At 42.5% G+C, this 27,931-nt stretch overlaps 1 protein-coding gene across 1 annotated transcript; it reads right to left on the bottom strand.

Moving 5' to 3' along the window:
• Positions 1 to 1,234: 1,234 nt before the first annotated feature.
• On the bottom strand, positions 1,235 to 26,535 carry Olfml1 (olfactomedin like 1). Its single transcript, XM_028768094.1, has 3 exons — positions 26,072 to 26,535; positions 22,066 to 22,357; positions 1,235 to 3,079 (listed from the first exon to the last, which is right to left on the bottom strand). The coding sequence occupies exons 1-3, from the start codon at positions 26,198 to 26,200 to the stop codon at positions 2,289 to 2,291; spliced, it is 1,212 nt and encodes a 403-aa protein (XP_028623927.1). The 5' UTR covers positions 26,201 to 26,535; the 3' UTR covers positions 1,235 to 2,288.
• Positions 26,536 to 27,931: the final 1,396 nt, after the last annotated feature.

Here is a 27,931-nt window from a genome sequence, read left to right as displayed (position 1 = left end):
TGTATACAGAGCTCACTCCTTTGGATAATGCCCTTGCACCCTTCAGTGTGAGTAGGTCCTGTTCTTTGTCAGTAAGGTAGGCAACTCTGCCTACCCTGGATATTGACCCTGGATTCCTGGGGCTGGTATATCACAGTTATTCATTCATATCTGCCTCGTTCTGCAAAAGATTTGGGGTCTCAGGGCCATTCCATCAAAACTGTGGGTCATTCCATTCTGCCAAAGACCTACTCAGATGGTATAGGGGTGGAGCCTGTGGGCCCAGGCTGGACTTGGCAAAGACAGAGAAACAGCTGCAAGCACACAAAAACAAGCCTTCTCATATGACCAACCTGGAACAGCAGAGACCTGAGCACATGACACAGGCTGGCACTGCAGCCTGACTTGTGACCTAGACTCAGCCAAGTGGGACACACATGTGGGAAACACTTTGAAAACGAGCCCCTCTCAAGAGCCACACTGTCCTCTGTAATGCCTAGCATGCCTGATGTGGTGAAGCTGCTATCTGGCTTCCATCCAGACTAGAATCTTTACCAAGCGCCTTTGTGTGTTAGGGATCGTTGTTCACAGTAATCCAGGCACAGTAATACTGGAACACTTTTGTGGTGATAGGATGTAGGCAAATAGAGCCTGATGAGATTGTTTGCTTAATCTCACTTTTATTACATTGAAAGCAAGAAGAAAGAAGGAGGCAACAGAAAAACAAGATGAGGCTAGAATTGCATCCTTACCCTTGGACTGGTTTTTTGGTTTTTTTTTTTTTTAGAGAAAGCAGACTTTGAAAGACCTATAAGACCTTGTACAGACATGAAGACATTCTAAGGGGCAGAGTATTATTTTTAGGCTGAATTGATGGACACACTGATTAAGAATAAGTGAGCAAAGTACCTAACTGATACTTCCTTCCTTTTTTTTTTTTTTTTTTTTTTTTTTTTTTTTTTTTAGAGGTTTTGTCTTTGTAGCCCTGGCTGTCCTGGAACTCACTCTGTAGACCAGGCTGGCCTTGAATTCAGAAATCCACCTGCCTCTGCCTCCCAAGTGCTGGGATTAAAGGTGTGCACCACCACTGCCCGGCCGATACTTCCTTCCTTAAGTGATAGAAATACTCGGAGGTTTGCAGTCTTCCTAGCTCTTTCATTTTGTAGCTTGTTGCTTTCAACAACTCACCTGAACTCTTATCTCTAGCTTAGCAACTATGAAGATGTGTACATACTTGACAAAGATACAAAGACAATTAAACAAGGTCAAAAGAGCTTTGTAGCTAGAAAGTAACATCCAACTGTTCATGATTTTACATTGTTACTGTATTGACTTGGCTTGGCAGGAGGGCAAGGCTAGAGAAAATAAAAATTAGGCATCAACAAGAAATAGTATTTCCTGGGTGTTGTGGTCCGATGGGTTCCTGTGTACTCTTGGTTCCCAGCTGAAAGCAGTCTTGTGTTACTATGGCGAGGCCTGAGTTACTATGAGGGCAAGCCTTTAAGTTTCTTAGTGTAGCCTCTCTTCCTGTTTGCTTCCTGCTTCCTGATTACAGATGTAACTTGAACATCTGTCTCATGCTCCTGCTACCACACTTCCAATACTACCATGATGGACTATATCCATTTTTTTTTAAGACAAGGTTTCACTGTATCACCCTGGTTGGCCTGGAACTCACCATGTAGACCAGGTTGACCTTGAACACACAAGAGATCCACAATCCACCTTCCTCTGCTTCCCGAACGCTGGGGCTGAAGATATGCACTACTGTGCCTGGCTCCCTTTTAAAACAATAAACTGGTACAAACTTTTTCTCTCTTAAGTTGCTTCTTGTCAGTTATTCGGTCACAGCAGCAAGAAATGTAACTAATACAGTTGGACAATGGAAAATCTTTACAAGTATTTGGAAAAGAGGACAGAGCCTGAGTGAAGTCCTGAGAAGAAGTCAATTCCAGGGCTGGCAAGATCCTAATTGCTGGATGGGGAATAGAACAGAGTCAGAGAAAATGCTGGACAGCAAAAGAAAAGATTGGAAATAAGTTGACCAGATAAAAGAGGCCTTAAGCCCCGTCAGATTTGGGTGAGGGCAAGGTATTGGTCAATTGAGTTGTAACCTCATCTATGCTCTCAAAAGATACCTAAGGCAGTGAGTGACATCTGGAAAAGGAAGAATATGTATTTTAACTTTTAGAACCTATTCCTGTGTGCATCTAGAGGGGTAGATACTCCAATGTAAATGGGGTTGTGACCTCAGTGTCCTGGAAAACCACTGCCCAGGCTACACAACTCTCTCTCCAAAGTGTCATCCATTACTCCAGAGGCAGCTTTTTCTTTGTCTGGAGTTTGTAAATGATCTGATTGCCTTCATTCCAGGCATAGAGCTGCTTATCTCTGGGGTTGTAATGGATCATGGAGTGACTTCTTGGCCGCCTAGGGAAGAACAAATTGGGCAGATGCTCCTCCCTAACAGTACCCAGTGGATCATAGACACAGGTGATTCGATGAGGGCCCTGGCCACCGGAACTGTAGACGACATAGAGGACCCCACACAGGAGGAATGAAGCTTCAGCATCCTGGCTTCTACACGGTGTATCCCATGAGTGTTCTATTCCCAAAGTGCCAGGCTCGATTTTTGTGAGAACCAAATGGCCTTGGATACCTGGTCCTGAGTGAATGGCCCAGAGTCCATGCTCGTCCACAGCTAGGTCAATGTACGTGGAGAGGGAGTGTTGATAGATGGGTGCTCGGCCCGCCCCTCCTGGGAGAAGCATTCGATCTTCCACAGTCTTCTTCTGCAGATTGTATTTAATTATCTCATTAGAAGTTCCTCGATTGTGAAAAAATAGAAAGCTTTGGTAGACCACCTGCCCCGATCCCTGCCAGGAAAGTGGTAAGATCAGCTTCCGGGGACCAGACTTGATGCTGTCTTCCATGAATGCCCGCAAGTTTGGAAATTCCCAAACTGTGTTGTTTCTGGATCCAGCTAATAGATACACTTTTGCAGAGTTACTGCCAGCATCTTTCATCCAAGAGCCATCTGGGTCCATGGTCTTCTTCACTATTTTCAGAGACTTTATAGCCATCAGCATGTTGTCACAGGCTAGACAGACAGGAGAAAATGAACAGGTTATTTATCAGCGGATTGTTTATGAGGTATCTACTTTCTTTTCTTTTTTTTTTCTTTTCTTTTTTCTTTTTTTTTTTTTTTTTTTTTGAGACAGGGTTTCTCTGTGTAGCCCGGGCTGTCCTGAAACTCAACTCTGTAGACCAGGCTGGCCTCGAACTCAGAAATCCACCTGCCTCTGCCTCCCAAGTGCTGGGGTTAAAAGGCATGTGCCACCACTGCCCGGAGAAGTATCCACTTTCTAGAATACTCACTACACCTGAAGAATCCAGCTTCCCTTCAAATCTAATACAGTAGATAACATTCTTATTTCTGCTATGATACCATGACCTCTGAAAGGAGATTTTCCCTTGAAGAGTCCTAGAGCAAAAATGGAACACAGGCATGAACTCCTTTGTAAAATTAAACACCATTAGACGTGAACTCCCTCCATTTCCTGACCCTTACTTATAGGAGAATTTGCTTAGAAGTTGTGTTGTTTCTTCCTCCCATGAGTAATACAATCAGTCACTGTATTCAGATCACACCCTCTCCCAGCTTCTAGACTCCTCAACCAATCACCCCAGAATCTTTAAATTTTTTCTTTTTTGCTTTTTTTGTTTTTGGTTGGTTGGTTGGTTGGTTGTTTGGGTTTTTTTGTTTGTTTGTTTGTTTTTTGTTTTTTTTCGAGACAAAGTTTCTCTGTGTAGCCCTGGCTGTCCTGGAACTCACTTCCCAGCTAAATTTTTTCTTTATAACTAGCTCCTTAGTCTTAACTTATATGCATCTTCTTTATTATCGCTTTAAAATCTCATGACTGGGCATAGTGTGTATGCTCAACACTCTGGAAGAAAAGGTAGGCAGTTCTCTGTGACTCGGAGACCAGCTTGGTCTACACAGCAATCCCAGGCCTGCCAGGGCATGTAGTAAGATCTTGTCTTAATAATATGTGACTATCTCCAACTAGTTAACATTTTCTGCATACTTTGTTATCTTGTGCACCATTCCATCCTCAGCTTCTTCTACAGAGCAGTCTCTATTTTCCATATTTACTTTCTCACCTCCCACTCTTACTTTACAACAGAATCAGCTCTTGACAATATTACCAAAGAACTCCTAAATGAAAATTCCTGGGAGGCAGAGGCAGGCGGGTTTCTGAGTTCGAGGCCAGCCTGGTCTACAGAGTGAGTTCCAGGACAGCCAGGGCTACACAGAGAAACCCTGTCCCGAAAAACCAAAAAGAAAAAAACCAAAAAAAAAAGAAAAGAAAAGAAAAGAAAAAAAAAGAGAAAGAAAGAAAATTCTTGCCTTTCTTCTATGTAGGCAAATTACTGTTGGCGCCCGGGGCCCGGGTGTTTTTGTGCACTGTGTATTCAATTGCTGATTTCTGTGCCCTAGAGATCTGGTTGCAGTACAAAACTTTTATTGTCATTATTATGAAGCATTTCCGAGCTCAGTATTTTGTAAAACATTGTTCTGCTTCTTAAGATTGGTCAATAAAGAGTGGCGCCGCCTTTAATCCCAGCACTTGGGAGGCAGAGACAAGCGGATTTCTGAGTTTGAGGCCAGCCTGGGCTACACAGAGAAACTCTGTCTCGAAACCCCCCCCCCCCCAAATAAAGAGTGATCAGCCTATAGCTAGGCAGGAGAGGATAAGATGGGTCTTTTCAGCCCAGAGAAGGAGGAAATCTCAGGTGGACATGGGGAGTGTTCATTGGGAGTTTTCCAGGGAGTTGCCATGAGGGCACACAAGAAGAAGGAGGTGCCAGAGCAAGAGTAAGAAGGCAGGTAATGTCACATGGCTAGGAAGTACCCAACATAGTTGGCTTAAAATAGTTCAGAAAGCCCCCAACTGTAGTGCAAGAAGCTTACTAATGAATATAAAGCTCTCCTTGTCATTACTTAGAGAACAAGGATGGTCGTAGAAAAGCCCAGTACTTTTATATGTTACTTCATTGTTAGTATTCTGTCTAAACTCCACCTCCACAGTTACCTGGCGATAGCCAGGTATGCTCCTCCCCACAGTTGCCTGGCAACAGCCAGGTAGGCCTGCCCAACATAAAAGGGGCTGTTTGCCCCCTCCTCTCTCTCTCTCTCTCTCTCTCTCTCTCTCTCTCTCTCTCTCTCTCTCTCTCTCTCTCTCTCTTAATAAACCTCCCCTCGTGGAACCGTCTGGTCTGCTGTGATCTGTCCAAGCTACGCACGACAACCTTTCATTCATCTTCTGTAGTATGACAGCATTGGTCAGTTCCTCCTTGAAGATGGCTCCTTCACCATCTTTGTTTCTGTGTGCATTTTCTGTTTCTCCTTTGACAGTTGGCAGAGATTATGATCTCTGCTTCTCCAACTCCATTTCAGTTCAGTTTTTACCACTACACACAAAACTACATTTCATAGCCTCCTTTGGGGTTAGGCTGTGCTCACTGACTTGTTTTCACCAGATGGGTATAGACAGGCATGGTATAAGCGTCTCCCACTTGGCCCTTAAGTGTATCATCTTTTAGATGGCCATAGCTCCTTAGAATCATCATGGTGACCATGGTTATAAGGTCAACACTACTGCTCATTTCTGGAAAGGTCGATCATCATTTCTGACTTTAGACTTTTTGGTAGATCTCTATAAATTTGGCTAAGAACCCACTGTTAGGGAGCTCACTGGGCACAAAGGTGAACTAATTGTATTCTTCGTTAAATGATATAAACTGATCTCTATACCCATTAATACAGCTCTCAGACATCATCAGAGTAGGTTTTTTGAGCCATAGAAGACAGTGAATTTACAACTGGCCAGTGTGCAGAGAGTCTGGTGAGTGCTCAGCCACAAATAGGACCTCTATATTACACTTCTTCCTCTCAAGTCTCAGGGACTACCACAGAAGAGGGTCTAGAAAGATTATAAGAGACAGGAGTCAAGGAGAACTGGAAAAAAACCTTATCATCAGGATCTGACAGGACTACTGCACTCATGCTACCTGCATAAGACCTGCACAAGATCAATCCAATCAGCTGGGCAGTGGTGGTGCACGCCTTTTAATCCCAGCACTTGGGAGGCAGAGGCAGGTGCATTTCTGAGTTCGAGGCTAGCCTGGACTACAGAGTGAGTTCCAGGACAGCCAGGGCTACACAGAGAAACCCTGTCTCGAAAAACCAAAAAAAAAAAAAAATCAATCCAATCAATATTCCCGCTGAGGGGGTGGTGCTTCGGGGCAGGAGCCACATTCCTACCTAGATGGCTATTGATAATTGATGGTTTCTAGGGGAGGTAATGCCAGTTTTCTTTATGGGCGTGGCTCCTGGTGATGCTCCAGTGATGGTCTATATCCATGAGCACATGGGCAGTACAAATCAGACTTGAGGGACTATAATAGTAATATATATATATTTTGGTTTTTCGAGACAGGGTTTCTCTGTATAGTCCTGGCTGTCCTGGAACTCACTCTGTAGACCAGGCTAGCCTCGAACTCAGAAATCCTCCTGTCTCTGCCTCCCAAGTGCTGGAATTAAAGGCGTGCGCCACCACCACCCGGCTATAATAATAATTTTTAAAGAAGAGACAAAGGTGAGTAAGAATGGTCTTGGATTGATCTGGTAGGAGTTTGGGAGAAGTAGGAAGCAATATCATCAAAATACATTGTATACATATATGAAATTATCAAAGAATTAATTTAAATTTTATGTTGTGGAAGGCCCTGGTGCTGTTTGTATTTTGATGTTAATTCCATTTTCCCAGGAAGTGCTGTCTGGAACGAGAAATGAGTCACATACTCAGGTAACTTCTTGTGAATCTTCCCCTAAATAAAGAAACCAATCACTGGGCAAGTAGGTGAGACTTCTGGGTCGGATGCAGGAAGAGAGGAGGCAGGAGAGAGATAGGGGCTTTTGGACAGGGACATCAAGAGGACAGGAGGTAGCTACTAGAGTCTCCCAGTTTAGATGGCGAATCCACCAGGATTCACCTCTGGAGGATTTAGATTTAATATGGCTTACAAGATTAGGATTCTAGTTGTTACGCCCAGCGATTGAGTTAGCATTGTTTCTGAACTAAGTTTGTGTTGTGTTTTCCTTCACGTGGCAGCTTGGCTGGGTTCCAGAGAGAAAGGTACAGCAGCAAAGCATCAGTTTGCTAGATGTGCACCACAAAAGGGTGGGAGTTTTGAAACATGGGGCTGGTATGGTAGCGACCCACCAAGGGGAATTTAGTGAGCTGGGTGGAGAGATTTCAGAGCCATTGAGTCAGAGTCTCCACGAGATGAGAACAGACCAACCAGCCCACTGGGGCAGAGGGTAGGTGGATATAGTGCAGGATGGTGACACTTTTTAATATTTTTCTGCAACAATATTATATGAATAGTTTTTGCAAATACTCAATTATATATCTCTCACCTTTAGCCCCTACTCTTCCCCCATAAATCATGACTCATCTTTTCTTGCCTAGATCACTACAAATGTATCACATTTATCTCCCTGAGGAGGAGGAGGAGGGTCCATGGGTTCCTAGAGATGCCCATGGTGATGATTGGTATATGCTCGGCCCAGGGAGTAGCACTATTAATAGGTGTGTCCTTGTTGGAGTAGGTGTCACTGTGGGGATGGGCTTAAATACCCTCACCTGAAAGCAAATATTCCACCAGCAGCCTTCATATGAAGATATAGAACTCTCAGCTCCTCCTGCACTATGCCTGCCTAGATGCTGCCATATCTCCACCTTGATGATAATAGACTGAACCTCTGAACCTGTAAGCCAGCCCCAATTAAATGTTATCCTTTATAAGACTTGTCTTGGTCATGGTGTCTGTTCACAGCAATAAAACCCTACCTAAGGGTTATGATATTTCATGTTATAACCCATGTGATATTTCATGTTAAAGAACAAGTCCTAAGGTTAAAGCAGCTATTAAATATCTTATACATAGAATATGTTTAGTACTGTGCTGCATAACTTTATAGTAATTTGTGTAATTCTTTATTCTTTCTTTCTTTTTTTTTTTTTTTTGGTTTTTCGAGACAGAGTTTCTCTGTATAGCCCTGGCTGTCCTGGAACTCACTCTGTAAACCAGGCTGGCCTCGAACTCAGAAATCCACCTGCCTCTGCCTCCCAAGTGCTGGGGTTAAAGGCGTGTACCACCACTGCCCGGCAATTTGTGTAATTCTTATGATAAGTTACCATGACATATATTTTGATCACTGGTTTCCAAGTAAAAAAAAGTTAAGACTTGCATTAGTTTCTTGGAATGGTCGCACAGTGACCAGTGGTGAAGGGGTCTTCTGAAGTCAGAGTTGGGAGTCAGGATGCTCCCAGCCAGCCTCAAAGGGAGGTTAGTGTGGTAGGAAGGGTTAGGGCCATGTGTACTGGTGTGCCCAGAGAAGAACGAGTGAAGGCCATGGGCTCCCAAGTGTGACAGGACATCTGTGTTCAGTAGGTAGCCCCCACAGAGCCTGCCCCTTCTGCTAGAGAAGAAAAGACTCAAAGCTAAGCTGTGTAAAGACTGTGTCTTAGAATGTGAACCATTTGTTTGTCTATAAGAAAACATTGATTTACAATTCAGAAGAGCAGGGGCTAAGGATATAGATAAGTTGGTAGAGTACCTGCCTTACATACATCAAGCCCTAGTTTGGATTGCCAGTACTGCATAAATCTGAGCATGTAGCATAGACCTGTAGTCCTAGCACTTTCGAGTGGAGAATTAGAAGTTCAAGGTCATCTTGAGCTATACATCAATTGGATGGCAGTCTGGGCTATATGAGATCCTGTCTCCAAAACCATAAAGTAAAATGAAATAACAGAAGAGAAGAGAAGCAGTTGTGGTATGGCAGACTTATAATCGAAGCACTTACGAGGCAGACCCAGGAAGATTGAAAGTTTGAGGACAGCCTGGCCTAGATAGTAAATTACAGGCCCACCTATGTTATACTGTGAGTTCCAGGATAGCCTCCCCTTTTTACTTCCTCTTCTTAATGCAGAGCTCTTAGAGAAATAACAGAACAACAATGTGTTGATGTAAATTCTTGATTAAAGAGTTAAACATTCTCTAAGAAGAAAAAACAAAACAATCCCTCGGGTCTTTCTGCTACTTCTCCCACTCCTTCAGATTTAGCTGGAATTCACTACTGGGTATCTGAAGCCCCGGGACTCTAGACTCAAGCCCTTTTGTTAATCCAGCCTTCATTCTGCCAGCCCTAAAACTGTGATGAGTCCAGGCCAGAACTCATTCTTTCGTCAAGGATAACCTAAAGTTGTAAAAGTTAGGGAGCATAAATTTCCAGTGTCCTGATAAAGTTAAAATCACCTGCTGTGTTTCTCTTGGGAATAGATAACTAGCAAGGGGGAAATAGTAGAGGAAAGACTGGAAATGATAAATAAAAAACCCTTGAATTCAACTAAGATACAAATAATTTAACAGAACCAATGCAAAGGTTCCATCTGCAAACCAGGACACGCAAACGTGCAGTTCCCCCAACAGGAGTTCAGACAACCAGTTGGGGTAAAATTTAGCCCAAGGCCAATGAGTTCATACATAAATATCACTTACTTGAATCTTTTAAAATATTTTTCTCAGCCGGGGAGTGGTGGCACACGCCTTTAATCCCAGCACTTGGGAGGCAGAGGCAGGTGGATTTCTGAGTTTGAGGCCAGCCTGGTCTACAGAGTGAGTTCCAGGACAGTCAGAACTACACAGAGAAACCCTGTCTCGAAAAACCAAACCAAACCAAAAAAAAAAAAAAAAAAGAAAAGAAAAACAAAAAGAAAGAAAGAAAGAAAGAAAGACCCTGAAAACCCTTTTCTCCTTATTAATAGCATTTGATGGACCTGTACGACTTGTTCCTCCATTACGACTCAATCTCATGTTAGAGATATTGATTCATCTCTGGTAGAAAAGTAACTAGGGGTAGGGAAGCAAAGGGGGGCACCTGAAGGTAGAGTGATGGACACAGGGAAGTTGTGCGGTAAGTTTTTAAGTGTAGTCCCAAATAGTGTCAGGCATAGATATAAAAGATGGTTAGAAAGAAAGGCTGACCAGTTAGATTGAGGTTACCAAGTGGTGATGCTAAACCAGACTCAGGATGGGAGACTGTGGTGACCAGGCACACTGTAGATCCCAGTGGAGGCAAAGGCAGGTGGATCTCAGAGTTCAAAGGTCAGCCTGGTTTACACAGCAAGTTCCAGAACAGCCTGAGTACATAGAGAAACCCAGTTTCAAAACACAAAACAATAAACAACAAAATAAGCCAACCAACCAAAAAAAAAAACAACCATAACAACACAAAACCACCCCCACCCCACCCCCACCACCAAGAACAACAACAATGGGGGAAAAAGGGAAGGGTGACAGACATAGGAGACACCAGCAGAAAAGGACTAGTAGGTTTGCCTGGTAAGAGTTTATTAAAAAGAGAAGAATTCTTCCAATGCCATGAGCATTTTTTCACTACTTTATGAAGTTTTGTCATAAACTTTGACTTTTTCAAGCTTTTTCTTGCCCCAGTTAACGAATGGTTCCACGTGTACAGCCCTCTTTCAGGGTTGGTACTGTGTTTGTCTGAATGAGAATGGCTGCTTTAGCCTCATAGGTTTGAATATTTGGTCCCCAGTTGGTGGAACTGTTTAGGAAGAATTAACAGATGTGGTCTCGTTGGAGAAGGTGTGCACTGGGCTTTGAGGTTTCAAAGGCCCATGCCATCCCCAATTAGTTCTCTCCCTGCCTCTTACTTGTGGATCAAACATAATCTCTTAGTTTCTGCTCCAGTGCAATGTCTGCCTGTCTGCTGCCATGCTTCTCACCATGCTGGTTACTGACTCACCTTCTAAAACCATAAACCCCAATTAACATTTTCTTCTATAAGTTGCTGTGGCCATGGTGTCTCTTGGCGGCAATATAGAAATAACTAAAACAGGCATCATGCTGGGCTAGATTTCCTTACAGTCTTCTCCTTTAACCCTCCCCTCTCTTGTCCTCCTGCTCTTCTTTCTCTTTTTGCATCTCACCTTCTTCTTTCTCCTTAACCTCCCCTAGTGCCCAGGACACGATATATACCTGCCTCCCTATCCAGACTCTTTCTGTTTGTGCTCCTTACTCAGGAACCAAATAGCTCTTGATAGTGCAGATATTTGCCACTGCCCAAAGTTGTGAAATCAATTTCCACTATGCCAATTTAGAAAACAAATAGATTAGCAGGGACTGTTTTCATCTCTGCTTCAGTAGTTGGATGGCAGGAAAATCGGCTGCCTTGTGCAGGATGTTTCTTAATTATTCACAGTGATTTGGTGTTGCTGGAGAGTTCAGCTATGTGTCTCATAGTAGGGTTTGTCGTACAATAAACACTGTATGTGCTGATTTTGATGATGACACAGAGCCCTTTAGTAAACACTTATCAGAAGTATTTCTAGGTTCCTACATTTTTTATTGTCAAATTTAGAGTATTGTAAGGTGTCTAGAACCAAGCCTACTTAGCTTTGCTGATGATTAGCAGTACAGTATTAGAAAGAAAAAAAAAAACAGGTTTGATCCATGCTACTTCATTTATTTAGGTGTATGTCACCAGTAGCCACATGCAGAGAACACAAGGTACATTCCTGAAAGCCAGAAAGATAAGTAAACTCTGAGTGTGAGTCCAGCCAGCTACCACTGTGGGGTTCCTATAGTTAGACCCCAATATGGGCAAACTTCTTTCTGACACTGTCTTCTAGAAGAAGCAAGCTCTTGATAACCTCCTTACTGTAATAAATTTTCTTCTCTTGAGCCTGTTACATTTTTATGATACAGTATACATTCATCTGCCGATGTTTTTATTGTTAGTGTTCCTTCGATAGAAAGTAAACGTGGTAAGATTCAAGACACTGTCATATCTGTTTCACATATTATTTTGTGTTCTCCTTGGAAGAACATCTGGTACATGCTACAACCTCTCTAGTTTAATTATGAATGTGGCAAAAATCAGTACCTGTAGCCAAACTCAAGAAGGCTTCTTTGGAGCCTTGAATAAGTTTTAAGATGGCAGAGGAGTATCTATGACTGTTTGATAACTGCTCAAGACCATCAAGGCTGATCAGTAGTCATGTGAGGCAAAGCAGGGAATTGGCACATCATCTGGGGCATTTCTGATCTCAGACAACTGCCACTTTACATCAGGTATCTGTCTATTGCAAGATCCCAAGCATGCCAGGGTTTTAAGAGTAAACTCTTTGATTTTATCTATTTTTCATTCATAGGCTGAGTTGATTCTTAATTTTTTAAAAAATACAGTATTGTCATTGTTTTGGTTTTAATTTTTCTAGATTTATTTATTTTATGTGTATGGATGTTTTGCCTGTATGCATGTATATGCACCACATGTATGCCTGTTATCTGTTCAGGCCAGAAGACATGAGATTCACTGGAGCTGAAATTACAGATGAATGTGAGCCATCATGTGCTGGGAACCAAACACATTCCCTCTCCAAGAGCAACAAGTGCTCTTAACCACAGAGCTATCTCTCCAGCCTACTTTTGTTTTTTTGTAAATAAGTTTCTTAGCAAACTAAAAAGGGTCTCCATTTCTAGCTATGACATGACCAGTCTCTTTCTGGTTGCAGAAAAAAAGTCACCTGACATTCCTATAAAGTAAGTGTCACCTTCTTCTCTTCTCTCCATCTTTTCTCACTGTGCGATGGTCTAAGACATACTCACCTGCATCTCAACTCTATAGTAGCATTCTTGGTTCTGTTTCATTTCCTCAAACTCATCAATCAGCAGGTATCTGTTCCCTGTTATCAACACACATTTGCATAACTGAAAACTGATCTTGCTTTCCCTCTCCTTCCATGAGCATCAAGACCAAAAGCCCAATATGGAAGCAACTACAATTTACAGTGGAAGGGTAGACCCTGGAGCCAGAATTGGAAATTGCTTTTGCCAAAAGAATGTGGTAAAAATGACCAAACTAAATCCCTGGGGGACTTCTGTCCTCTCTGAGGCATCTGTATTCATCATAAGAATGAGCCCAGGTCAGCCGCCATGTGGAGAACAACCGAGTCATCTCAGAAGAAAGCCTCCTCAACAAATCATTCCTAGGCCATGTGCCAAGGATGGGAGATGTGCAGGCAAGCCAGTCCTGGCCCAAATAAGCAGAACAGTCCTTCCGTACTGCAAACTCTTGAGAAGTCAGAGTTGGGAGTTATTTTAACCCATCAAATTTTGGAGTGGTTTGTTGAGTTACATTAATGTGACGGAAGATAGCTGATGTGGGGTGAGGGTTTTCAGGCACAGAACAGAGATGGAAACTGTTTGCCTAGGGTGGTATGGACTACTGGCTAGAGCAGGAATGTGGGGGAAGATTCTCTGAGCCATAGTGTTTTTATTTGGGGGAGGGGGAAGTTTGCAGAAGTATCTACAGAATAATAGTATCTGTAGAATGAACAACAGAAAAAAAATGGTTTAATGTTATCCCAAGCAAACAGTTGCCTTCAGTTTCTATCTACTAAAATGCACAGGCCAGAGCATCCTGATCTTCCACTCATTCTAGGGACTGGGATAGATTTTGGAAACACAGTATCCATAATGCAGGCATGCATGGATGTATGAGTTATGTTTTTAAAACAGGTTAAATAAACAGCATAGAACACTAGAGATAGATGGAAATAAGCTGAGAAATACTAAAAATGGCCATTTGACTGGGCTTCTCACTTTTATAGTGGAAAAACACAATAAATATAATTTGTACAGTATTTATAGTTTTATTTAATCATCAGGTGTTCCTTTTGTAGAGAAAAACTAAGTATTTAGGGAAAGCTATGATAGGATAGGGTTGTAAAAAGCATTTTTGTTTGTCCTAGGGTTTGCAGTTGCCATCAAGGGGAGAAAGTGATGGTGGTATGATTCTAGTAAGATGACCCTGGTGGCAGTATAAGTCAGAGTACTGGGACAGGGATAGATGGGGACAGGGAGGGCACTGTCAGGGATGGGGTCGAATGAGTAGAGGAAGAGAGAACAGTGTAAGTAGACTGAAGGCATTTGAGAAATAATGGGAAGAAACACTCTGCTGAAATGGTGGCAGGTCAATCGAGAACCACACAAGTGGTTAGGGGACCAAAACCAACAAGGAGGACCTGGAGCAGTGGCTGAGTGGGTAGGATGCTGGCCCAGCATGCACTAATTCTAGCACTGCATAAAACCAGCTGTGGTGATGCACGCCTGATATCTCCTCACTCCAAAGGTAGATACAGGTTGAGATAGATATAGATCAAGGTCACCTTAGACACAATGAGCTCATGACCATCCAAGGCTACATATATCCAAGTCTCAAAAATAAAATCATAAATTTTCAAAAAGCAGGAGAAGGTTATTGACTTTTCTTAGACAGAATTTAAATAAATCAGTCTTTTGTGAGATGGAATCATAGGTCATACTGTGGCCCTCACTGAGATCAGAAACTTCTGGCATAGACATTTACTCTCAGGGCAGAAGGCTCTAAGCTCGTATGCCTCTGTGGCCACCCTTGCCGTTGCTTTGCTGGCTCTAGTTTTACTTTCTGTATGCTCTCTCTCACCGTCTTCCATTGCCAGGCTGCTCTGTACCCTGTGTCCAGAGTGACCTTTCTCAATCCTGTCTGAGCCATGGCACTCCCATAATGGCCACTGCTCAGTCCAGCTGTGGGACAATGAGAGGGTCTGGCATGTGTACAAGCCCAGGGTTGGTTTGGATGTCATCCTGGTCATTTCATTAGTTATATGAGCTTTGGCAAACTGTCCTGGAATAGTCTCGCTTTCTTGATATATAAAATGGGGGTGGGAATGAGGAGTATATCTAACTCATGGTTTATTTTCTCAATTACATGATAATTGCCAATAAGATACATATATCATTTGGAGACTACATAAAATGTATTACCAGTAAATATAACTACCATTCACATTACTCTCAGGGGGAGCTTAGCTCTCCTCTTGTTTGTTTGTTTGTTTGTTTGTTTTTTCTTCTTTTTTCCACAGCATCCTGCTCTGCCTGAGTTCTGTGGAATAGTTTGCTCCATGAACATGCCATGCTCCATTCTACCACTGTGCTGCTGCATGTGACTTAGAATGCTCTCAACTGCAATCTCCATCTCATGAACTCTTTTCTATGATTAAAACTGAGCCTGAGGGTTACTTTCTAGTTCTAGGGCAGTTCCATCCCTCCCGTCTCCATGGCAACCTTGCCCCTATAACTTACCATGTTTCTGTAATACCTCATACATTCCTCCATCAGAGCAACTCTCACTCTTGACGGTTATCCTCTATGTCTGGATTGCTTCTCGATTTTACTGTAAGTGGTGAAGTCATAGCCAGTGTCTGTCTCTAATGCCTAGCACAAGTCCAGTATGTATCTGGAATTGAGTTAGACATTTGTTGAGCCTATAAACAAATGAGTGAGGGAGAATGGATGACTTCATGCCAACTGGGACCAAAAGCTACCAGGTGACATAATTTGGGACTTTTTGGTAATACTCATAGTACCTAGAAATAGCCTTACCAAACAAAAACAAACAAACAAATAAACAAGCAAGAAAGCAAAAAAATCAGAATTTTCAAATGAATAAACAAAAGAAATGCCATGTGTATAGACCTTTCTGGACTCTTGGGCATGTGCTCTCTAGGGACTATACGCCCTGTGTTGCTGGCCCTGTGAATGCAGCAATACTGGATTTGTGCACACACGCACACACAAGCATCCTTCTGATCTACTACATTTCTGCTCCCAGACAGACCTTCACTCTCCTCCTGTATAATTAATTCATCTGTTACAAATTAGCCATGGCTCTCTTAACGTTTTGCTCTACTCACCAAGAACCAATGGACCTTGAGAGTTGCCTCATAGACATGCTATCTTTAGTTTTCAGTGAGTGGGGTGTTTGTTTAGTTGTTTGTTTTTTATCTACTTGGAGTGTATTCCAGCAGCATTCAGATATTCAGCAGACTTCTTGGAACTATGATCTAACAAAAGATATGATTAATTTAACACAGCCGGGTGAGGGTTACGTGAGGTTACTCCCATGTTTCCTTGCAACAAAGGGAGCTGGGCTAGAGAAAGAAAATAAAATCTGTTATAATGGCTTGTTTTGACTGTCCTGAGAATTCTTCTTCAAAAGCTACTTACAAGTTAAAAAGAGGTCAATACTTTTATCCACTCAAGAATGCAGCCTGTGGACTCTTCCAAAGCCCTATAGCTGGATAAATTCTCAATCTAGGTGCCGGAAGTGTGGTGCTGAGTGATAAGTCCAACAGGCAAAGCCTCTCCTTCCCTCCCTTCTTCCCTCCCTCCCTCCCTCCCTCCTTCCCCCCCCCTCTTTCTCTCTCTCTCTCAGTTTATTTATTATGTATACAGCATTCTGCCTGCATGTATGCCTGCAGTCCAGAAGAGGGCACCAGATCTCATTACAGGTGGTTATGAGCCACCATGTGGTTGCTGGAAATTGAACTCAGGACTTCTGGAAAAGTAGCAGTGCTCTTAACCACTGAGCCATCCCTCCAGCCCCCATAAAATTTTATTTTAACAATGGGCTTAGCACCAAACATTGGGAATGACTTTAACATGCAAGGCGCTCACTACTATTCTAAATCATGTGTGTGTGGAAAAGAGGATGGGATGGAGGGAGAGGTGGGGAGAATGTTAAAATTTTAAGAATTTTGCTAAATCTTAAAACACTCCTAGGATTGGGAAGCCGTATGGACCTCAGTTGGAAAAACACCTCAAAATAGAGGTAAAAAGCTTTAGAACAGCTTGATGGGGAGTGATTTAATTTAACATAACCTTAGCTGTTCATCAGGACTTGGCCCTTAGTAGTCATCTGAGAAAGAAGAGGATCATTCTAACGTGCATTAGAATTGGCTTGTATCGTGACGTACAAGACTAAATTTTCCAAGGTAGTTATACCATCCATTCCCTAAAGGTTTCCCAAAGAAATATTCTGAGACAGAATGTCTAAATGAAACCCTATGTCCTGAGCCCTCCCTGACCCAGTTCTCCTGCACACCGGTGTTGACTTCATCATTTAGGATTTTAGTAAAAGCTCCATAGCTGGCATAGACCTTTGTAGGCCAAGGATATAGTAGTAGAATCTTCTAGAAAGGCATATTCAGAAAACTGAGGCACAGTGGTAGGTGGAATTCCAAAATGGTCTCTGTGATGGCTAGCTGTGACAGTCAACTTGATGGGATCTAGAATCAAAACGGAAGGGTAGAAAGACAGATGGCTCAGAGGTTAAGAGTACTGGCTGCTTTGGCAGAGGATCTGAATTCTATTGCCAGCATCCACATCGGAGCTCACAGCCATCTGTAAACTCCAGTTCCAGATCTGGCTGCCTTCTGACTGCCTCAGCATCAGATACACATACATGCATGCATGCATGCATACATACATACATACATACATACACTCGTATACACAAAATAGATACATAGTAAACTAAAATAAGTAGAATCAAAGTAGGCAGACCCACTCTCAACTGAGAAGCATTGTACTGTGGGCTGGGAGCCCTAGACTTATGAAAGGAGAAAGCAGCCACTGGGGGGATATAGTTCAGTGGTAGGGTTCAATGTAGCACTTGGAGAGAGAGGGAGGGAGAGAGAAAGGAAGAGGGAGGGAGAGAGAGGGAGAGAGAAAGGAAGAGGGAGGGAGAGAGAGGGAGAGTGGGAGAGAGAGAGAGAGAGAGAGAGAGAGAGAGAGAGAGAGAGAGAGAGAGATTGATTAGCTGCTATCTACTCTTTGACTGTGAACACAATATAACCAGTTACCTGCTGCTCCTGTCCCTGCCATGATTAATGGTATCCCATGGAACTATAAAGCTAAAATAAACCCTTTCTTCGAAAAGTGGCTTTGGTCAGGTATTCTGTTGCAGCTATGAGTCAAGTAACTAATGCAGCTCCCAAGACCTCTTGTCCTGTGTAGTCCCCATATAACTCTTTCCCCAGAGCATGAACAGGGCCTGGGCATATGAGAAGGTACATGCTGTGATCACATGACATTGGAAGACAAAGTTTCAGGGATTCTGTAATTAATAAGTCTCCAAATCAGTTGACTCTGAGTTAACCAGAAAGATGATTATGATAGACAGTCTTGACCCCATCAGATAAAAGAACTCTTCAAAGAGCTGTTAGACACCTCTTGAGGAAAAATATTGTCATTTTAGTGGCATACTGTGAGCTGCCTTTGGAGCCAGAGCTTCAGGAAACTTGTGACCTTGCTCATACAATTAGAGGTCATGTGTGGACTCTGCAATAATGAATTGATATTGCTTTTAGCTGCTGATTTTTGTTTGTTTGTTTGTTTGTTTGTTTGTTTTTTCTTTTTTCTTTTTTTTTTTGTTTTTTCAAGACAGGGTTTCTCTGTGTAGTCCTGGCTGTCCTGGAACTCACTCTGTAGACCAGGCTGGCCCCGAACTCAGAAATCCGCCTGCCTCTGCCTCCCAAGTGCTGGGATTAAAGGCGTGCACCACCACCACCCAGCTAGCTGCTGAATTTACGGCGATCTGTTGTACAGAATTAGAAAACTTCTATGGTACAGTTACTATCAGAACAGTCAGGCAAAAACCATTAACCACTACCACCACAGCGACCATCATCAACAAGAAAATAAGAGCAGGCACATCATAAAACATGTGCAGTACAGGGGATAAACTAGCTTAGAACTAGCATCCCAAATCTAGCCTTGTCTGAAAATAATGGGACATATTTTCTGCTGGTTAGTTACTGCCAACTTGACACAAGTTAAGAGTTACCAGGGACGAGAGATCCTCTGGTGAGGAATCACGTCTTTGGATTAGCCTGGTAGCAAATCTAGGGGGCTTTTTCTTGACTGATGGTTGATGTGGGAGGGCTCAGCCTATTGTGGGTGGTCTTGGGCTATATAAGAAAGGAGGCTGATCAAGCCATGAGGAGCAAACCAGTAAGCAGTGTCCCTCCACTGTTCCTGCTTCTACTCCTGCTTGAGTTCCTGCCCTGGCTTATCTTACTAGTTGACTGTGATCAGGAAATGTAAGCCAGATAAACCCTTTCCTCTCCAACTTGTTTTTGGTTAGTGTTTTATCACAGCAATAGAGACGCAGGCTAGAACAGATTCTTCTGGGCCTCTACCACCCATCCCTCTTCTGGGAACAATTCCTTTGGCCCTCTCCCTCCGTGTCAGGTCCCTGTTCTACACATCATGAATATAGAAGAGATTATATCAGGATATTTATTAAGTTGTACATAAATAAAATGTGTGTGGTTGAGAATGTTAAATGCTCACGTGTGTTTGTATGCACATATAAATGTATTTCTTTAAGTTAGAACTCTATATGGATACTTTAGGAAGAGAAGTAGTTGAGATTGATCTAGGTCACTTTGCTAAAGGCCTTTTCTTCTTTTTCTTTTTTAAAGATTTGTTGGCCGGGTGGTGGTGGTGCACGCCTTTAATCCCAGCACTTGGGAGGCAGAGGCAGGCGGATTTCTGAGTTCGAGGCCAGCCTGGTCTACAGAGTGAGTTCCAGGACAGTCTGGGCTATACAGAGAAACCCTGTCTTGAAAAACCAAAATAAAAAAAATTAAAAAAATTAAAAAAAAAAGATTTGTTATTTTATTTATATGAGTACACTGTAGCTATCTTCAGACACACCAGAAGAGGGCATCAAATCCCGTTACAGATGATTGTGAGCCACCATGTGGTTGCTGAGGATTGAACTCAGGACCTCTGGAAGAGCAGTCAGTGCTCTTAACCACTGGGCCATCTCTCCAGCCCTGTAGAAGGCCTTCTCTGTATAAAAGGACTGAAGAGTAGACTGGATCACCTTGCTGTTGCTAACAAGTCATGAACAACAATGAAAAGTATTTTACAGTGGAGCTGTGTGAAGACCTCGTGACGGTAGCGGGGATTTGTAAGAGAAGTAGTGAGGACACACACAGGATTCAGACAGGTCCATCTAGCAACCCTTCTGACAGTGGGAGGCAGCGAGAGTTGGGTCAGCTTTAAATAGCTGTTGTTGAACCAGTGCTCCAGAGGTGACAGCCATGTAAGTGACAATTCTGCAGGCACTGGAAGCCTGTGTATGCGGGGTGGGACAGGAGATGGGACTTGAGGAACCATGAACCCCACTGTCAGGAATCCTGCTGCACTCTAGCTAGAATGGGAAAAGGGTCACCTCAAGGTCTGCAGGTCTGAGAGTGCCCAAGGAATAGGAAAAGCTCAGGAACCCAGCTTTACAATTTGGGCTTGGTGGTCTGCCTGTGACCCTGTGTGAAAGTTCAGGCACATTCTAGATCAGACAGTATTAGTATTTTCATTGTGTTCCCAGACCCTAGAAAACTTCTAAGCAAGCTAAGTAAATTTCTATTCTTTATAAAGTATCTTGCACGATTCAGTTATAGCAACAGAAAACAAATGGAGACGTAAGTGCTTAGAGAAAACTCACCTAGTCATATGTGCTTCCAAACTACTCTTGGGTTTTCTATCTAAACAGGTTTCATACCAACCGATTAATGACCTAAGCCCCAAGCCTTGGAAGTATCCTGGATTCACATCTCTCCTTTACCTTTTTTTTTTTTTCAACTCCCGTTTACCAAAGTGTGTGGATTTCGACTCTGAACAACTTTCAGTCCACCAGCTCTTGTCTGTCCTGTGATAGATGCTTCATGCTGAGTTACTGTTTGATTAAATTACTTCCCTACTCCTGACTGCTCTCCTTTCTCTGGTGGGAGTCTCTTCCTTTATATCATTTCCCTACTTAGAATAATTCAGAGGTTTCCATATCCATGTTCAATCTCCTTAACATGGACCACATAATATTTCATCATCTGTATCCACTGCCTGGAACAGTATCTCTGTTCCAATCAGTCGTTGTCAGTAAATCGGCGACTAAATGAATGGAAGCGTGGCTATTGGTGCCAGCACAGGGCTTGATTAGAACTCTTCAGCTTCCTGCCCTTGTATCCCCCTGCTCTACATTGTTTCCTCTCAGACAGATTTGCAGATGGACATGTCTTTATAGCTTGTGCTATCACTTGAAGTGTCCTTAATGTTCACTGCACTTACAGAGACCTTCATTACTGAGACAAGGTCTCATGTAGCTCAGGTCGGCCTTAAGCTTACTACATAACTGAGGCTATCCTTAAAGTGCTGATCTTTCTGCCTCTGCCTCTGCCTCTGCCTCTGCCTCTGCCTCATGCTGGGGAAGGAACCCAGGGTCTCATGCATGCTCTGCCAGCTGAGCTACATTCTCAGCCCCAAAGCCCTTCTCATGATGATTTACAAGTTACATTGAAAAGCCCTAAAAGATGACCCCCAGTTTATGACCTTATTCCCTGCTGAAGTTTCCCAAATTTGAAGGCATAATTAGTACATACATAGTCTCCCTATTTGTAGTGCAGTCTTTTCAGAATACAAAATACAGGTGGGGGCCTTGTTTCTCTTACTGTTTTAATGAAATAGGCTCATACACAGAAATACCTTCTCAGCTGTGAGGCTTATTATATATAACATGAGCTAGCATATTCAGCCTAGAACAGATACTGATAGGTCACACACAGGACAAATTCCAGAATGCCACCATCCCAGACAGCACACAATAGAAATGCGCTGCAGTACCCAGGCCTGAGGTTGGGTTGTCACAGTTTCTAGTTTCAGACTATCACTTATTTCACTGGCATCAGTGTTCTCAGGGCCTTCGATGTAGCCCACACCAGCCTGTCACTCTCCCTAGAAGGAGCTGGGACCACTTGGCTCTATTAAACCAAAGTCTATCAGGAGAGGACCCCCAAGCTGCCTCTTAGACCACAGACCTGGCCTTTCCTAGTGTCTTTAGAAACTACCAGAGAAAGGAAAGCTACTTCCTTGAAATGGGATTCTTCTGGGACACCCAAACCCTGCTAAGTTGCTCCTGCCCATACACACAAGGGATATTCTCAATCCTCAGTCACCAATTGCTCACACTTTCTAACTGCTAGCATCTGCATCTCTCCAGATGTGACAGGCCCTAAAAGGGATGGGAGAAGAATTCCTTACTTGTTGTGTTCAACAGAGTTCGGATCTTCTTTTCTTCTTCTGCTTCTTGAAGCACCTTTTCAGCCAGTGTCTTCTCCTCTGATTCAATGCAGAAGTCAGCTTCTCGGAGGTACTGCAGGTAGTCGATCTCCCGCTGGGCACGCTCTACTTTCAGGGCAAGGTTTTCGACTGCACTCTTGTATTCGCTTGTGTGGGTCTGGCACCTCCCCAACATGATGGATATGTTTTTTGAGAATTCCTGGAAGTCTTGAATATATGCCCTTGTTGTTTGGGCACATTTTTCTAGCCCTTGCTTCAAACAGAAAATAAATTACCAAAGTTACCAAATTACTATAATTATTTAAATTATTCAAGTACTACAAATAGTTATTATTCCTAGGAAAAGATTATTAAATATGTATAAACTATCAAAAGGGGAAGAATAACCAATAAACCTAAATTCATGGGTACTGTTGAACTATACTAGTTTTTAAAACTATACTAGTTTTAAAGTTTTCCAATGTCATTTCATGGTGAATATAAAATATTTCACATGTGATTTTTCTATGCAATGTAGCTTTCTGTTACATTGAAATACCATTATTTGTTCCATTAAACAACTTTTTGTTTTGTTTTTGTTTGATTAATATTTTAACTTGCTAATACATTGTAAATATTTAAATATCATTATTATAATTATAGTAATATATATTATATCATTATACCACACACTAATCTTTGTGCTGACTATGTTATTTAATTAACAAATACAATTCCTATATAATTGTTGTACATATGATATTTTGTGTGTATCTAAATCAAGCAAGTTAACATATGTAGTTTTTGTCTTTTTTTTTTTTTGGTTTTTCGAGACAGGGTTTCTCTGTGTAGCCCTGGCTGTCCTGGAACTCACTCTATAGACCAGGCTGGCCTCGAACTCAGAAATCCACCTGCCTCTGCCTCCCAAGTGCTGGGATTAAAGGCATGTGCCGCCACTGCCCGACTTGTATCTTTTTATATTTTGCATTTTGCATATTTACTTTTGAGGTGATAAAAAAATCTATTCTCTTAATTTCCAGGTATGCAGTATATTGTCATTATCTATAATAATAATAGGTAAATGGATCTCTTGAACATATTCTTTCTTTCCTATATATGAAGGGGTGTGTTTGTGTGTGTTTGTGTGTATGGGTATATGTTTGTGTGTGTGTGTTTGTGTGTGTATCTGTGTTTGTGCCTATGCAGGTGTATGCATGGAGGCACAGAGCAATACCAGGTGTATTTCACAATCATTTCAACCTCTTATGTTTTAAGGCAGTGTCTCTCATTGAATCTGAAGCTCACTGACTGTATAGACTGCCTGTCCACTAAGCCCCAGAGAACTGCCTGAATCTTTGTCCACAGCACCAGGCTTACAGACGGCCATCTCCACACCTTACTGTGATGTAGGTGCTGGGGATCCAAACTCAGGTCCCCACGCTTGGGCAGCACACTTTTCTAACCAAGCCCTCGGCCTATCTTCAGAACTTAACCTAATTAAAATTTTGTGTTCTCTGATCAATATCTCCTCATTCCTCAAACTTCTCTATATGTATGACTTCATTATTTTCAGATTAAATATATAGTAAAATCCTACAAGTTCCTTTCCAGTGTCATATATGAGCTTCATTTTAAAGGCTGAACAACATTTTATGGTGTGTATGCACATATTATTTATCTGTATGAAACATAATTTTAATATGATGTAGCTTTTCATTACATTGAAATCCCATTGTTTGTTCTATTAAACAACTTTCTCTCTTTCTCTCTCTCTCTCTCTCTCTCTCTCTCTCTCTTTTTTGTTGTTGTTTTTTTTCCAAGACAGTATTTCTTTGTGTAGCCCTGGCTGTCCTGGAACTCACTTTGTAGACCAGGCTGACCTTGAACTCAGAAATCTGCCTGCCTCTGCCTCCCAAGTGCTGTGATTAAAGGCATGTGCCACCACTGCCTGGCCATTAAACAACTTTCAATGCCCATTTAGTTTTCAATTTTTTCACTCAATGTTAAGGGGAAAAAGTCTGTATTTACTTTTTTAAATGTCCTTAGCTATATAATGTCTTAGGCTAAATTTCCAGAAATGAGTTCCATTCCTCACATCTGGCACAGAGCCAAGGGTAGAGTAATGGGCAATGAATATTTGGTGAATGGAAAAATTAGTGATCGGAAATGGGACTGCTGGGTCAGCGTTAATAGTTAAGGCTCATGTGGCAACATTGACTAAAACCTTCTTCACAAACAGAACACCTTTTATTCATAACACTCTCTCCTGAAAGAGAAAGAGATAGACAGGAAAAGTAGTGGAGAAGAGAAAAAGAAAGAGAGACAGAGACAGAGACAGAGGCATAGAGAGACAATGGATATTAATAATTCCCAAGTCTCTATTTCCCCTTTCTTGTTCCAAATCCCCCTTGCAGAACAGGCCCTGTATCTGTGTGTTGTCAAGCCTCTGCATTGGCCAGAAATGCCTACCACCTGGGATTTGTCTTCACCCTCTGGTCAGAACCTATTCATCAAAGAAGGACCTATCTTTATCTTCTACAGAACATATCCACACAGCAACAGAGCTGCAGGGGGCAGAAATGCTGCAAGGAAGTTTGTCTTAGACATATGCTCACAGGACCAGAGGACAAAGGACATGAGTTTAGCTGGTGCTAAAGCTTGAGCACAGGTTTGGCGTTTTAAGCAGGTTAGGTTGGCAATGCGTCCAAGGAAGGGAGCAAGGATTGCAGTATGAAGCCCGGGATCTGGGTGTGCTTTATCTACAGATTCCAGACCTCCACCTGCTGGCTGGACAGTATGAGAAACTGCATTTGGATTGCTCGTTCTGTGCACTTATGTTACTGAAACTATAGCTAGATGGTCCCATCATTTGGACTTACAGATTTTTTCCCCCAGGAAAATATAGAAAATAGATGTTTGAGATAAGAGTGTCCTGGACAGAAGATGCATATGTGTCAATTCAACTTGTATAAGAGCTAAGCATTGCAAGGTAGCAGGTTACATGTGTCCCTGAAAACCTGACTGGCCTACAAAAATGTTGAATTTTGTCCATTTGGTTTTGTTTTGTTTGTTTGTTTGTTTGTTTTTTGTTTTAATATAGAGTCCCATTTAGTCTAAACTGTCCTCAAACTTTCTGTTTAGTTAAAGATGACTCTGAAGCCCCTGGTCCTCCTGCCTCTACACCTTGAGTGTTGCTGTTACAGCTGATATTACAAAACATACCTGGCTTATGCAGTGATGAGCCTTGAACCCAAGGCTCCACGCATGCTACCAACTGAGCCACATTCCCAACCCTAGGTTTTTGATTGTTCTAACAAGGTTTCCACCTCAAATGCTCTCATTCTGTTTAACATTGCTGGAAAATCTCATTTCCAAACCCAAGTCCAGTTAGGAATAAAAACCAAAAATCTATAGTGAGCCCCTGTGTATAACACCACAGTGTTTTATAGTCACTTAACAGTTAATCATAAAAAGGAAAAGAGAAAAGCTGGAATCAGTTAGCAACCCAATACAGTAAAAGAGGAAGAAAATGTGATTACAGTTCTAATGTCATACTTTGAAGACTGAACTATTTGGTTTTAAGTGTTCAACAACCTGGAAATTTACTCAGCAAGTTAGGCTATGTTCTGAGTATGGATTAATGGCCCAAATAAAGCATCCCTAATTTGTCAAAGTTGAAATCTCTTTATTAAATCTGTAGAATATCATTTGAACTTAAATTCTATCACTATGTCCATTTTATAGGTAAGAAAAACTGCCAGGGGAAAAGTACAGAGTGAACCCATGCTTGAGGTCTCACGATGGAGCGGTCTGCACTGGAGGTGGTATCCTGAACTGCACGGCTATGCACATCTGTAAATGTGATCTTAGCAGTCATTCATTCTGTATCTGGAAGACATGCACGCTAGTTGACAGGAAAGTGGGGCCACAACAGAGTGACTTCCATGAGGCATACATACTCCCAGTGAAGGGAAGACACGTCACCTACCTCCAAGACTTGGAAGCGCTGGTAGATGTAGTGCACCATTGCTGGGTCCTGGGCCTGTTGTGGTGGGGGTAGAAATGCTGCAAGGAAGAGAACCAGTGAAGCAGAAGTTCTCCGTAGGGCCAGCATCATCCTGCACACTTCCCAGGAACTCTGGTTCTCGAAAATGACTCAAAGCTCCAGGTGGCAATCTCTGGTTTTCTGTCTGGTGCTGTGGCAATTCCTTGGAAAACAACACTTTGCATAGCCAGAGAGAACAACGTTCGCTTGTTATTCTACCCAGTGCATGATCTCAGTTTCAAGCTTGTGATCAAGTCCAGCTGTTGGCAAGCCAGTCTCTGCAGGCCTTGCTTGTTCACTTGGTTGTAGAAAGCTCCCAGGGTCCAGCATCTGCTGCCCTCAGCTTGGACATGCACAGACCCTCTCCAGGCTCGTGTCTGCTTATTGATTCCAGGTTCAGAGTGTATGGGTTGGGGAAGGGGTGGGGAGGTCTTTTCTCCTCTCCCCTCCCCCAGCTCTTTTGCTCTTGGTTCCCTCCTCCCTAATAGACTGTGCAGTCCAATCATAGGCCTAACTCAGCACAGGCCACCCCCAAGGTCTCAGTGTTGGAATTTCAGTTCAGTTTCTGGCAGAAATTCCTAGGATCTTTTTCCAAGAAGTTCTGTAAGGAGACCCCACCTCTCTTTCTTGCATTCTTGTAGCTCTTAAAGGCATAGCAAGGAAATGTGAACACTGATCTGTGCCATCTCAGAAAAGTGTACAGGGCTACATTGCTCTATGGGCAGAGAGGTACAGTAAGCCACAGGCCTGGTTACCCAGGCCAACAGCTGATAATTGTCAGAATTGAGCTTAGAAGAAATTTTTTTCTTTCTCTTTTTAGATTTATTTTTAATTTATGTGCATGAGTACGCATGAAAGCGTGGGGCCCACAGTGGCCAGAAGGTGGCATCAGAGATTCTTGGGTCCAGAGTTACAACCTCTCTGATATGATTGCTGGGAACTGAACTCCAGGCCTCTGCAAGAGCAGCAAGTGTTTTTAACCACTGAGCCATCTCTCCAGGCCTAGAAGAAATTTCTTAGGAAGAGACTGAATGATTGACACAGTGGTACTCGGGACACTGAGTCATCAGGAAATGTGATCCCACTGTGAGGAAGTCCTAGAGCTTCCTGTTATCAGTGTCAGAATTCCCATTGGCAGCAGCCTAGAAACAGGACCCTTAGTTCAGCTGAAGAGAAATCACATTGCTGGAGCAAAGCCATAAAACTGTCCAAGTTTATGCTTCCTGTGCTGGTGCCTACCTACCCTGACCTCTTTTTCCACAGGCAGGCCCAGGACCCCACCTCCATGTTCTGCTTTGTTTTATTTTGCATTTTTAGTGAATCACTTTCAAAAACAGAGAAAACTGGTGCATTTATGGAATATGGAAAGAGCCCTGGTTAGGAGTCAGGAGACCTGAGTTTGCATTTGATCCATACACAAGAAGCCAAAATGTAAAATCTGAGAATTTCTTATTGGTAGCTCTTGAATATCCTTGTTCTTTTTTTTTAATTGGATGTTTTATTTACATTTCATATGTTGTCCCCTTACCCCATCCTCCTCCCACCCAGGAACCCCCTATTCCCTCACCCCTCCTCCTTCTTCTCTGCGGGAATTTCCTTGTTCTTAATAGATATTCCTCTCTATTCTTCTTTGATATGATTTTGGTAGCTAACTGGTTCTTCCCTATATCCTTGATAACATCCCAAGCAATAGTTTCTTATTCTTAAGACATATTGCTCCTGTTTCAGAGAACTGTCTTTGAACTCCTCCCAAACTGGCTGAGCTTTAGCTGACTTCCCTTACATCCTTAGTTAAAAAAACAA

The sequence above is a fragment of the Grammomys surdaster genome, unplaced genomic scaffold (genome assembly GCF_004785775.1).
Source record: "Grammomys surdaster isolate TR1022 unplaced genomic scaffold, NIH_TR_1.0 184, whole genome shotgun sequence".
NCBI lineage: Eukaryota > Metazoa > Chordata > Mammalia > Rodentia > Muridae > Grammomys > Grammomys surdaster.
This window is presented reverse-complemented; position numbering and strand designations above follow the sequence as displayed.